Source organism: Cydia amplana, chromosome 21 (assembly GCF_948474715.1).
Source record: "Cydia amplana chromosome 21, ilCydAmpl1.1, whole genome shotgun sequence".
Classification (NCBI taxonomy): domain Eukaryota; kingdom Metazoa; phylum Arthropoda; class Insecta; order Lepidoptera; family Tortricidae; genus Cydia; species Cydia amplana.
Genome location: NC_086089.1, coordinates 2,149,768 through 2,164,450, shown reverse-complemented (window position 1 = coordinate 2,164,450; position 14,683 = coordinate 2,149,768). Strand labels below are relative to the sequence as shown.

The window sequence follows — 14,683 nt, the reverse complement described above, 5'->3', positions numbered from 1 at the left end:
TTGCATTTATTTAAACCAGTTCATGTTTTTTATTCGCTTTTAAAACAGATTGAATAGAAAATGAATAATTGCTTGCAAATGAGATGAGTATATTTAGGGCACGTACAATTTTGCATTATCATCTTCCAGAATGGAGATGAACCATTTCCATGGTAATCAGATGCTTTTAACAAAGTGTTGAGTAGTTTTACGAATATTGTATGACTAAAATAAGCATTATAAGCAAGCATACAAATGTACGAAATAAATAACGTTGATAAGCACTAAAACGACGTCTTGTTTTTAGCGTTATAAACAAACATTCGCTTTTGTACCATATGTCAAAGCACTGGCTAAGGGTATTAAGTATATAATTTTATTGTCTAATTCTGGTTTTCTACTCTTATTAAAACTATAGTGAAAAGAAAATTAACTATATGGTTGTTCCCTGCAGACTATTCATAGAATTTCACTGCTTTATGAAAATCAGTGCAGAACATTGAAAGTGCCAGAGAACTTGAAGAGTTGTATAAAACAAATGAAGCGTATACTCACGAGGTGTTCGCCAGAAAGCACCTCCAGCAGCGAGATGAGGTTGAGTCCATCGCGCAGGTCCTCGAAGAGGTCGTTCACGTGCCGGTTCACCTGCGCACAAGCATTGTCGTTAGAACAGTTGCAATACTGGTGGCAAAACTTGCAATGCTGGAGAGCATAGTATTTGTAAATTCTAAACAGTTTCACAACTGAGGGTCTACCACGAACATCAAACATTCAGTGTTCGCATTGTATCGCATCCCGCAGAGGTAGCGTTTTCCAGGTCTTATCACTGAAGCTGCTAACCAAAAGGAAGAAACAAGGGCACTAAAAATACTTAACAGCCCTTAGAACATAATATTTAACACTTTCGCGGTTTGAACACATATCAACTCACATTTATAGACGGGTCTATCGCGAAATTTATTTTATTACCTTTATTTACCGACGTTTCGACACAGGTTTCACTGGTCGTGGACCCGTCTATAAATGTGAGTTAATATGAGCTCTTAGAACACCACGCCTGTCGTGCGCGTCATCCTTGTCTGAATTCTGAATGCACGGAGGTTGATATTGTGCTGCAGCCACAGGCGTGAGTTCACGTCTTTCAAAGTATTATTAATAAAAGTAAATTCCAACAACACTAAAATAAACTTCATTATAGATGATGTTATAAAAGGCGGCTGAAAAGTGTCAAAAAGCAGTTACTTCAGAGACCAAACCTACTCATCAATCTACAAGCAAGATTTGTTTACCAATATAAGTCAACAATTTATTGAAACAAAACAAAAAAGTTAAATTAAGCCAGCAGATGAAACCAATAAACTTAAAAGAAAATGAGTGGAATTCAACAATAATAATTAAGAATCCATTAAGTAACTTTAGGAAGAAAATCACACAAGCCAAACAATTCAGCACAAAATTATAATAATGTGAATGATAAAGTAATCGATGAGTATGACGATGACGATCTCAAAAGGAACTAAAGAAACAATTGCATTATTGGCATCTGCATGCGAATCAAAACAACAACGAACAACAACAATATGCTGACTCTACATACTCCAAAATTACATGGAAAGACCGTCAAACTTGTATTCCCCTGTGACCATTTGGAAGAAATTATCATTCTCCCGAAAAAAAGGCTAATTCTACCTGCATCTAAAGTATCTACATCGAAAAATCATTCAAAGTATAGCTGGTTAAAGTACAAAAAATTAATGAGAATGAGAGAGGTTATATTACTTAGTTTGACGGTTCATCCTATTTGTAAAGTCAACACTACCTGGACTTACTTGTTGAGGGGGACAACATGGATGGTTGTTGACGATCTCACATACGTGTAGTCTTGTATATGTCTGTCCGAGCAGCATGGTGGAAAGATACGATAACACCTGGATAAGATATACTGTAGTAGTAATCAAAGGAGCACACAAAACGACCCTAATTGATCCTGTTACATCGCCTGATGAGTTCAATCTAAACTATAAACTATTATCATAGCAGAAAATCGTATATGGATCAACAGAGGTCCAAACACATTGAAATACTTTGGTAGTTTAACTCTTTGCACTACAACACATGTTTGAATCACTTGCAAATCTTCAGCGTACACAAGTACACAGTCAAAAACGGCCAACTTTTGGCCTTGACGGATGGTCTAAAGTCACAAACCGCGAACTTTAACCGCAAAGTTATCCGCCAAATTGACATTTAGTGGCCGGTCCATTGTGGTAGACACCACTAATGGGTCTTGTAGAAGGAATAGTAAAATGATAATATGTAACTACTTTTGAACAAAGAATGGACTTTTATACAAGAACCCCCCTTTTGTCTGTAGACATTGTCATAGTTCACATCGAATATAAAAACAATAATCTAATTTATTACTCGTACTTTAATTTAGTTAGTATGAATTGACTCATGTCAACTTACTCAGTTGCTTAATGAAATACCTAAACATATGAGGCATGCACAACCAAAACAAAAGAAGCCGACAATATACAACAAAACAAAACAAACGAACACGATGAGTTTTTTATTAGTCTGTCAATGAACATTGGACATAGACGAGTTCAACGACTTAAAAATGGACATAATATTCACTGATACTTTTCGCAATCTCGTATCATAAAGATGCAAAAAGCAATTGGCTCTTTGCCGGTAAAATTGTTGTAAGAACGAGTAACTAACCGAACGAGATTTGAAAAGTAATCAGTTGATATTAAAGAATAAAAAGCAAATAAAAAGGAGGTTATAGAAGCAGTGTATGTTACAGACCTTGAGATGCTTCCAGTGCTGCTCCATCCAAATGATAAGCGATGAAAAGTCAAACAATATATTATTGAAAAAAACGTGCTCTTAAATAGCGTGTCCAGCTAAGGAAAACGCTGAAAATCCCCTAAGGCTTGAAGATATTATACATAAAATAACTCTATTATACATAAAATAACAAATCAACTCTGATTCAGATCAGATTTCAACAAATCAGATTTTATTGCACATACGAACAGGATATACCCTAGATATACCTACCACATAGTAGACTATAATTTCACATATACTCGATAACCATTACCGGGTATTTTGTAGAAATACCCTACAGGTTCTTGGGTTTTGAGACAGACCGATATACAATGAGACGACAAGCTGGAGAAAATTTAGCTCTTATTGTAGTTCAGTATGCATTATTGTAGGCAATTGTGAAGCTTGTATTCGATTTCATACGTAAATTAAATAGAAAACACGATATGAATAGTAAAATATACACTCAAAAGACAGAAATAAAAAAAAAGTTAAAGTCCAATTAATTCAGGTAAGGAATATCTGTTTCAAGGCGTTGCCAAGTTGAATTTTCTAAGAATGAAATCCAAGCTAGATACATTTTTTGTTTGTGTAAGTTCTAACACTCGATATTTTTAATGACATTTTTATCCGAGTCCTAAAATATACGCTATAAGTCAACGCTTAACGCACAGTGCTTATGGCTCAAGTTTCCTAGCTTAGCCTTACGGTAAACACGATACATCACCCCTCCGGTATTTAGGACACGGTAGCATGGATCCAAATGCATATTCTTGAAGCTTTGCATATGCATGCACTCCATCTTTGTTGCTTGCATTCCGAGGATGATGTCAGACAACCCTTTAGGTTTGGTTCATTATGCATCGTCGGCGAATTCGAAAGATTTATAACAATCTTAAAGTTATTTTTAGCACTTACGATGCTTCGACCTTCAACCTTGAGCCGGTTTGGGCGCAAAAAGTGATCAACGACAGTAGTAAAAAATTCGTACGAGAAAGGACCGTATTTAAGTTGTTTCTAGCAAAATGTACATCTGAATTACTTATTTAAATTGAAGTGTATATTTTGACTTAAGGGGACGGTATATGACGTTTTCGATTTAGACCTCACTTTGTGCAATCAATTTGTTCAATGAATGATTAATAACTGCATTAAATTATACGCAAATCTGTTCACGAAGAAGCCGTGTACCGGCTCTTCACGCCATATTTTTTTTTATTTCCTGTAATTCTCTACAAATCGACACTAAAAGTGTCCAAAAATCAAAATATGGAGTTCCGTTTGAGCAAGACGCATTACAGTTTTGTCTTTGACAGTAATTGAGTTGTTGTGGGATTTTGAAGGCTAGATAACTAAACTACCAGATTATTATCTACTTATATTTTTACTCACAAATACAACACAGAAATTCAATCCCAAATGTAAACTTTCGTATAATTTCCATACATTGACGACATCACTCAAAACTCTTCTTCGAGTCAGATGGCCGTTGGCCTTGCATCGAAGCAGACGTGTACATCGTCATAGCTCGTTTTTGACATTAATAAAGACATTTCATCATATACGCATACGAAAATGTATACCAGTAGATAAATTGTATTTCATAAAATAGGGTAAATAAATATAATCACGTCGAGCTCCAGTCAAATTTTAAATGTGAGTTGTTGTTATTTACGGGTCGTAACGGTCGAAAACAGCAGTAAATTATCCTAAAACAATACGATTACAATCGAATTTAAGTAACTTGTTCCTTCAAAACCCGCTTAAAATGAAAAAAGTTTAAAAACTCGTTTTACTGATTGGGATTGATTTTCATTATGCTGGTATCAATTTTGCGTCATTATAAAAATGTATATGACTTCTGTACGTCAATGACTTTTGATGTCAATTAATTGTAATCTTGTATTTATGTTAGAGAATATTATATGTTCATTTAAATATTACTCATCTATTAATACGAAGCGAAATTCGTTTAATACCTAAAGACTTGCAGTGTCTACACCTACGTTCGTTCCGTCTATGTATGCGATTACGTAACGTGCTGTTCTGATAATCTTCAAGAATCAAGATAATTAATAACGGCAAGACCAGCATTTAGTACCAGCGAGTTTTGCGGATTTGGAGACCGAGATGAAGCTTACAGGCCAATATCGCTGCGGCCTGGCCTGCTTATTGTTATGTGTATAAATCGAATGTTATATTAATTTACTATAAAAAACAATGTTTTATTTCAATGACATTCTGTGCGTAGAGGTATGTATGTTTCGGTGATTATAAGAATTATGTCCACACAATAATCGTGCAAAGCAGAGACTGCATTATTTCTTTACGGTATAAGCGGTAAGGAAAAACTCATTGGTATCCTGGCTCGTACCAATGAGTTTTTCGGAACTTATGTACGAAATATCATTTGATATTTACCACTAGCTTTTCGGTGAAGGAGGAAACATCGTGAGGAAACCTGCATACTCGTAGTGCATACATTTGCGAAGAAATTCAAAGCTGTGTGTGAAGTCCCCAATCCGCATTGGGCTAGCGTTGAGATTATTGTCTATACAGGGTGGTCCAAACCGTGACGTCCAAAAATCGTGGGCTATCATAATGTACCCCATATGTATGTTAGCCGATTTTTCGTAGTTTTCAAGTTATGATTTTTTAAGCTTTTAACTTTTCCTATGTAGGTAATATTCTCCGACCGTCCATAGTCTGGGACCGGTCTGAAAACCAGCGCCGGGCACCTAGGCCCGGCACACGCTGAGACTGGAACCCTGTGCCTAATACAAAGATCTTCTCACTTTTGTTTTGTATATGATAACAACTGTTTTATTTTATTATGTAAGTAATTCTAACTCTATTTTATGTTCATGTATGTGGCAATAAACAATTCTTATTCTTATTCTTATTCCTATGAAATTCCGGGGTTCCCATACAGAGTGGCTGAAAAATAACTGCATTCCGTTGCCAGGGAGGTGTTGGGATTATACTGAGCAACTTTTACAACCTCCCTGGCAACGGAAATGCAGTTATTTTTTAGCCACTCTGTATGGGAACCCCGGAATTTCATATGAAAAGTTAAAAGTAAAAAAAAATCATAACTCGATAACTACGAAAAATCGGCTAACATACATGGGGTATATTCTGATAGCCCACGACGTGAGGAATCTAAAAAAAAATTTTTGGACGTCAAGGTTTGGACCACCCTGTATATAGGCTGAATTATTATTATTATTTATAGGCGGTACGGTACCGTTATTATTTATCAATACCGCTTCGTTTTGAAGGTACTATACCTGTTGAAATATAAAGTACGGTACCGGTATAAAATTGCAGCAGGTACAACAATTTTTTATAGGTGTACAGTCAGCTGCAGAGAAAAGGTACCACCCCTGCATACAATCTTCTATGCAGGGGTGACCTGCAGCTGACTGTACCTAAACCATCACTGACCGAGCGTAGGCGAAGGTCTCCGTTTCAGCTTGGGCAAAAATACTTTCGTTTGTTCGAATGTTCTCCTTTGCATATCACATTTCTCAAATATCTCGAGAAAATTTGTAAGCAGGTTCGGTAGTTGGATATAATTACTCGGTTTCTTTTTTTTTTATAAGTTCTAATAGGCAGAGATTGGCATAAAGGACTTAAGCGACAGTAGGGTCTGTGGTACTTAGACCATTGTGATTATTCGTAGTGTCCGACCGAAGATTCGGTTTCGGTTTCGGTTTCGGCCATAAAATCATGTTTCGGCCGTAGTTTCGGTTTCGGCCAAAAAACGGCCGAATCTTTCGGCCTGGCCGAAACATACGAAATAGTACTTCGTATTATGAAACTAAACTATGTGACAAAGACCAAAAGTTGGCGAGCAAGTAGGACAACAATATTTATATATACAGAAATTTGTGTTTCGGTCGGACACTAATTATTAGGTACTTACTGATTACGCTGCGCCGCGTGGAACGTGAGGTGCGTTGGGGTAAGTACATACAAATCATTCAAGAAAAAAATCCCTTTTAAGATCACTCGTGTGTCTGCCCCTAATAGACTAATTCAATTGAAATTTGGTACACATTTTTCACATATGACAAAGAGTCGGTGATCCAAAGATGTACTAGTAACGTAAATAAATAAACTTTTAACTTTGCGGCCATTTTTTTGTATCGTGTGATATATCAGATATTAAATTGTAAGATATTTACTAATAATAAGCATTGGTCACGTAAATTATTTTTAGTCTTTTTTTGCAAGTATGAATGATATAGAACATTATTTCAATTATTTTTAAAATTAAGCCTATCCAAAGGCGACTTGGAAGATGTGTCATGGGGATCTATATTCGTTGGGTGAAAAACAAGTTTTTTTGTCTAATTATCGTTTAAAACACAATCGATCGGCAATAACGCGGGCACATAAAACAAAAAACTTCTTTTTTCACTCATAAAACTCCTTAAACCTAATAAGAGCTAAACAAAAACAAGTGCGAGTCGGACTCGCATTCTAAGGGTTCCGTATATTAAGTCCGTCTCACGCTTGACTGCACATTTCTTATAGATTTTCCTGACATATATAGGTAAAGAACTACTTTGTGTATTTTTTTCAAAATTTTAGATCCAGTTGTTTCGGAGAAAGTGGGCGGAGAATGATCATTTTTTGCCTATTTTCATGAATAACTGCTGAACTATTAATCCTAAAATTATAAAAAAAGTTATGTTTGAGATTCTTACAATGAGCTCTTTTATTTGATATGTAACACTATATAGTTTAAAAAACATTTTTTAATTTTTTCATTTACCCCCCCCCCCCCCCCCCAAAAATGGCTACCGTATTTCAAATTCTCTAAAATACATTTTATTTACGTTACACGTCCATCTTTGGGTCACAAATTTACATTTGTGTGCCAAATTTACATATGTGTGCCAAATTTCAACTGAATTGGTCCAGTAGTTTCGGAGAAAATAGACTGTGACAGACGGACGGACAGACAGACAGACGCACGAAGAATTATATGTATATGCACTTATCCCAACGCACCTCTCGTTCTACGCTGCGCGGGGTTCATTGCCGCTCCTACCGCCGTAAGTGTAAGTACAACTACATCATCAAGGCTACGATCGAAGATAATCAGTTCAGCACTGAAATAATAGCGGTGGAATGCCAGTATAATATTTAATTATTTATTTTAATTTTATAAATTTAATAGCAAAATAAATAGCGAATATAGGATACTCGTACAAGTAAATCTGTAAAGATCTTAGGGGTAGATCAGCCGACATATATTATTAAATTTTATTTTGTCGGCCTTAATTAAATTTCCACCCTGCCGAAACTTTATTTATTTAAATTTTTAATTGAATTGATTTTTCGCCTTATGAATAACCGTATAGAGTAGTAAATAACATTTTACATCTGACTTAATGACATCTGGGTTTATTCGGTTTAACTTTACAAAACGCGTATCTCGACAAAGCCATAATATGCAGAAAATAGTTAACAATCAAATGAATTAAATTAGAATTTAAATACGTCACGTGTGACATGAACAGACAAGGAGAGCAAGATTTAATGTATTGTTTCTCTTTCTTCTTTCAATGGAACGTTTTTACAGTTTCTGTTCCTCAAAAGAGGTCAGTGGTTAACACTAAACTCAAAACGCAATCTTAAAAAAACTTGATGGGTCAATGACCTGTCCCAGTAAAGTGAGGTAGTGTGCGTGAAGTGCGCTTGTGTGTGAAATGGGGTAAATTGACAGAATCTGAAAATTTACCCACCTCTACCGTCACCTTAAATATGTTAACAAATAACTTACTCACAAGATGATGTTAAACATGTTAAAAATTTGCTCGATCAACAAAACTACTTCCTTCTCGGAACGCGCTTCTAAAAATTCTGAATCATGATGGGCTCTTGCTATGGTAATATCGCCATTATGATCTTATTGTCGTATTGTTTCTATATTGTTTTCGTATCGCTCTACTAGCAGGCTAGCGAAAATCTACAAAATATCTTTGTTTTAGATAAAAACTTTTAAATTGTACACTTTTGTTTGTATAGCTTTCTAAATAATTTAATCACCGTTCTATTAAGCTATTTATTAGTTCCTAGCTACGTCTAAGGCGGGGACTTGTAAAAGTAGCACTCAGGGTAAATAATGCTTCGGTTTGTGATGATTAATTGATTTCTGGGAAATATGTTTAAGGAGCGAAACTCGCTTTTCGTAAACAATGGAGAAAGTAAACAAACGTTCTTGTGGTTGCAATATTCATCCGTATACAAGATAAATAATTATCCTCTGGAATAAACGACGGCAGATTGCTGTGATTTCTTTTATTTGGCATTATTCAGAATATAAACGTATTGGATTACTTTTTTAATGTTTCCTCAAAAATATAAAATATGCCTGAAGACACTGCATATACAACTTGCACACTTCCCTTCGGGTTGCCAATGTATTATATGATTTCATTCTTATTAAACTGCGCACTACTTGGCAATATCGAATAGAAGCAGCTTTGCCTCCTGCACCCCATGGGATCGATCAACGCAGAAAGTGTGCATAGAGTAACCGGTATGGTAACCCTTTAAGTACAGTTAAAACTAAAACGGGTCAGCTAAAATTAAACCTATGGTAATATAATATCACAAAGAGTTTGACATGGAAAAGCTTTTCTCGCTATTCATACGTGTGGCTAAATACAATATTTCTCAGAAAATATTTAACTACAACTTCATCGACATTTAGTTCACCTACAGGGTGTCATTTACACGTGGGTGTTTAGCTGTGTGGGTGGCAGTTCGGGATTGACCACTCCGCAAAAGGTTTAGTCGTAAATCTGACTTCAACCTACAGCCTTGCGTCATCGGTCATTGTTGATGACGACGGAGTATTCTGGAGAGTGGGCCGGTTGGGAAATCATTCCGTCATTCTGTTGGCTTCATACCACAATGGTGGAAACCAATCGTAAGGGTCGCATGATATTAGAACGTTAACTATAACCTTAAGACTTTAGGGATTCCCGTTTTTCAAATTGATGGGAAAACATAGCTATTTACTTTGCTAGTGTTGTATTCCTGGTGAATAGCTCCTAGCGTAAATGTCGTTACATTAAAAGTTTTTCTCGGAATATAACGAAGCCAATTTCCTTATCTTGAGCTAAACGAATTAAGTCACCCACCGTTAGGTAATAAAGTTGGAATGTGCTTGGATACTTAAAACCAAACCAGGAATAAAGCTCATATTTTAGAATCTATAAAATGAAGCTAATCTTATTAACTTCCTGTACTGTAAGTAAGTAAATATTATTCGTCGCATAAGATTTGTGCTAAAATGTTCATAAGTTTTCTTTTGCTCTTGTATTGGTAAATTTAGTAATCAAAGAATAAATAATGGAAATGGAATGTGTAAGTATACAGTTAGTTGCAGTTTCCAAATGTTCTACGATTACTAACGCAATAAGGAATTGTTTTTACAACCGGAGATGTTCTTTCAGCAAATCTTGTAACATACGCAGACATGAATACTTTTGCCTTTACGGTAGCAACGGGACTGTCTTTAGGCAGAGCAAATGCCATTAGAAAAGATAGGGAATGTGCTTACTATTGTACCTATTTTGAAAGCGCCCTTAAGATTACTTCACCTGTGAGTCAGCAGTGGGTCAATCGGATAACGACAACATCCAGCGCGCCCGCAGCATGCGTCACTACATCCTTTGTTATCGCTGTTGCTTAAACCAGCAGTCGACCCACTCGGCTATGTCAATATTTAACTACGGATTATTAATATTTTATACAGTGATTGCTAAACGGTAATTTATGTTCTAAACACGATACGTACATGAGCATGAGCAAGCAGCGACATAATCTTACACCACTTTTCGAGGCTAACTCTTTTTCTTTTTCTGTTTCTTGCATGAAAATATTAAATGAACTTTTTGAATGAAAAGACGGCAATAAAAGTCTTTGGGACAGCAATGCGTGGTGAATCAACCATTTAGTATTTGGGAATGAAACTCATAGCATTTTAGTCATATTATGATGAGCTGGTTGTACGGTTTGAAAAGGAGTGGCGGTAATAATTTTGTGTGGTAATATCACAACCGCAAACGAGCTCTAAATCTTGTCTTGACATACAACTCTTTAACAAAAATTAGTTAAGGAACGCAGCAAGTAATCATGTATTTACTAATCAGCATTCATTCTTATGGGCAAAAAATAAGAACAACTGAACGTATAAGAAGATTTTACCGGAACTAAATTACAAGACGGAACGGAGCTAATCCGAGAAAGAATGACCATTTTCTAATATGTACAGTATAGATTAAGTTAGGTGTGAAGTTAATTTAGTTTATTGCTAAAACGATACCCGGATATACTTACTCCCATTAAGAATAAATGAATTCATTCAGCAGGTCAAGCCAGGTCATTAGCTCTAAACTACATATGGCAACCGCCAAAGTAATTTTATGTACGGTTCATACAAGATTGTAATCATAATATCAATCAACAAAGAACAAGGAGCCAAAAGTATTGGTGACTCAGACGGACAGAGGGACGTTGTGTGAAAGTGCAAAGACGTCTGATAAGCATTAGTATGTACTGTTTGCTGTAACGAGTCGCTGTGAGTAACATTGTATTTGCTTCAATGGGGCAGTCTTTGGTGGAGTTTGTTGTTCTTTCACAGGAAGCCTTTAAAGTTTCAACGCGTCTTTGTTTATCCTTTCCTGAGGTATATAGTAAAAAGATTGTACTGATTGTACATAAGTTACATAACTTAACTAGCTATGTAGCATATGTCTAGTTTAAAGCTTTTATTCAAGATTTCATTTTCGAGTATGTTTGGTTTTCCGATGACTATTTAATATTTTTGCCAGCACTCGTTGCTAGATTTCTAATGCCCATTAAACTCTACTTTATATTCTACGGCCATCATATTATCGAAAATTTGACACATTGACCATAAACTGTACTGCTTCTGAATACTTAGTAGCATTACCGGGTACCTAAAACTTTGTTTAGGCATATTTGTAACTTCCAAATGAACGTTCAAGGAAATACCTAAAATGAATTCCTGAGCGATTACTGTTACCAAAGCAATGAAAAACAAACTAATCTGCAATGCAATGACCCCTTAGAGAAATATTTGCTTGGTCTGCCTTTGTTTGTGGTATGTTTGATCTTAAGCTACAGGCCGCGACTGTGGATTCGTGTTTCGGGGAAGTTATTTACCAATAAATCACAACATACGTCATTACATTCTAAATACTTCCTAAGACGGCTGTGTTTTTCTGCGTCTTCTGTTATTTTAGGTCTTTCAAAACAATAATAGGTAACGGATATTACCAGTTGAAATTGAATTAAACATAAAAATAATCAAAACCAACAAAATTTCATTCGGGAAGAAGAATACGTGAAATGAATCAACAAATCTGTTAAGTGAAGAATTTACAAAACAAATTAAGACGAAAAGCAGTGGCCTGAATCGTATGCAGGTTTATATACTCCGAGTGTACTTGGTCCTTCGATCCTTGTTAAGGAAGACTGCCTGCAATTGTAACAAAGGGATGTCACGACTGGTTGCAAAGCAGTTAGTCATCACTTAGATTGATTAAGCGTATGTTCTCATACTTAAAGAGAAAGGTTAGGTCATCAAGACGTGTGTAGGCATGATCTATCAGTTAAGTTAGGTTTCGTGCTTACGGTACGTACGTCGGTACGTCAGGTTAAAAGCGTTGAATAAACAACCAAGCTATTTGATACAAATAAAAATAAGTATATGAAAAAAGCCTCTGTTATAAATTTATCAAGATATTTTTTCGCACTTTGGCCCCTCCGATATACCTGATGGCAACTGTACTTACTAGAAAACCACTGCGGAAGTACTCAACTAACCAACTTAGATAAAGTGTTACAACAGACATACATTAGCTTTCCTGTTGCTGAAGGTATGAGTAAGATGATGTCAATAACAATATTAAACCTAGTATAATGGAATTTAATATTCAAGTCAAGGTCTATTTTATCGTAATTTTCCTCATATTTTATCATAATTTGCATTTATATAATGATACATTACTATTCCGCGCTGACACCACAGCGTCACGATTCTACGTCAATCGTCATCTGACATGTCATGACACCGGTGTCAATTTGTAATACATGACTTGTTTAATAAGTGTATTGAAGTGTCAATATAACGTTTTATGGCTATCGCATTGCTTTGTTTATTGGACTATTGCTTTCAATATCCCAAAAATTGAGTTGACGTAAATATACACCTACACCTCGTATTTTACTAGAGTAATAAATTAACAAAAATTCAATACGACTTGAATACCTATATTTAAAAATCATCATGGAATTCCAATGACATAAACAATAAAACTCTTGATTCATACAATTGACAAGACAACGATGACGGTGACAAACGTGTGTATGTTGACATTGTTGACAGATCGGGTCATTGTCATTATTCTATTCAACACTGAGTATGATAAGTGATAACAACTTGAGACAGATTTTCCTTAGCCTTGATACGGAATTTAAAACTTTCGAAAAAGAACACATAATATTGAGAAACTAATAAAATGAAAGTAGTATGTTTACCTTTTTAAGGTGTTTGTTGACCCATTTTGTGAACGTCTTCTTCTGTATGGCATCTCGCTCGTCTGGAAGGAAAAAATAAAAAGATAAATACATATATTAGGTAGATGCTGAAGCATTCATAGATTGCCCATAGTACCTATTAACCTTGGTCGCGCATTAAGGTGGTTTTAGACCCGCCTTTCATCGTACCGAAATTACGGCCCGCGAAATATCCAATGAAAGTTTTCGCTGACTCAAAAAGTGCGCTTAAGTTCTTCAACTTTTGTAAATTGTAATTTCTCCTAAGGCAGCCATAACAAGTATAAAAACCCTTTTCAAGAGAAGGATGTACAACATAATCGACATATGTTAATCACATAAATCTTTTATCTTGGTAACATAGAACTTATTTAGGTACGTCCTTAAATATTAACGCACTCCGGTCTTAATGATTGTCTACCTTAAAACCTTGGTAAAAACCTTCGGAAATAGTCGTATCCAAATAGTCCAAAGATACCATACACATACTCGTAAGCACGACAAAATCATTAAGCCCACCTAAGCCAGAGTTTAGGCGTTATCCAATAACAGCAGGTGAACGAACGGATCGACGGCTAGGCTAAACATAGGCACAGCTATTTCAGGGAACCGCGTATTTCTAGATCGGAAGTAGGAACTGTTTGCCAAACATTCGCTATGAGAATTTGCAACAACGCATTAGGGCTGGATGTTTTGTAATACTTCCCTGAAAATTAATTAGGACTATGGTGTTTATTTGAAAAATGTATAAGAGCATTATAGTCCTCAACTTAATATCAATAGAGTCTAAGCTAACTCTGCGCCGACGTTAATACATTCGTTAGGGGGTGTCAATCAATATAAACGTCATATTTTCATATAAGAGCTTGGTTCGACTCTAATCCTTTTAAACCTTATTGGCTGAGCATTCACCAAACTGAATTATTATAGTCATCTAGTGTCATTACTTCTATGATTACTATGCCGAGAATGCGGGGCTATTCGTCCTATCTCATGCTGCAGTTTCAGACACGTCTTAATCAACATCAAGTAAGCCGTGGTACTAATTAAAATATCTCACACCACGAGCTAGATGACCAAGTAAGGTGTGGCCAACGCTGCCAGACCTGCCCACGTAATGTACTATACAGATCACAATCTCGAATTGACGGTTCCGACTAAACTGGTTAGGGCAAGAATTCCGTATTAGTTGTGATGCATTTTACTGTTTATGCAGATCTGTTGTGAAGTGTTGGCTTAGGTATTATTTGTTTATTGA

At 35.8% G+C, this 14,683-nt stretch overlaps 1 protein-coding gene across 1 annotated transcript in view; it reads right to left on the bottom strand.

The window, feature by feature from the left end:
* The window catches only part of LOC134658039 (dystonin), a 241,097-nt gene that overhangs the window by 191,773 nt on the left and 34,641 nt on the right, over nt 1–14,683 (bottom strand). The window contains exons 3-4 of the mRNA XM_063513646.1: nt 13,408–13,469; nt 535–624 (exon numbers count right to left, since the gene is read on the bottom strand). Of these exons, the coding sequence (XP_063369716.1) occupies nt 535–624; nt 13,408–13,469 (152 nt within the window). The remainder of the gene's footprint in view (nt 1–534; nt 625–13,407; nt 13,470–14,683) is intronic.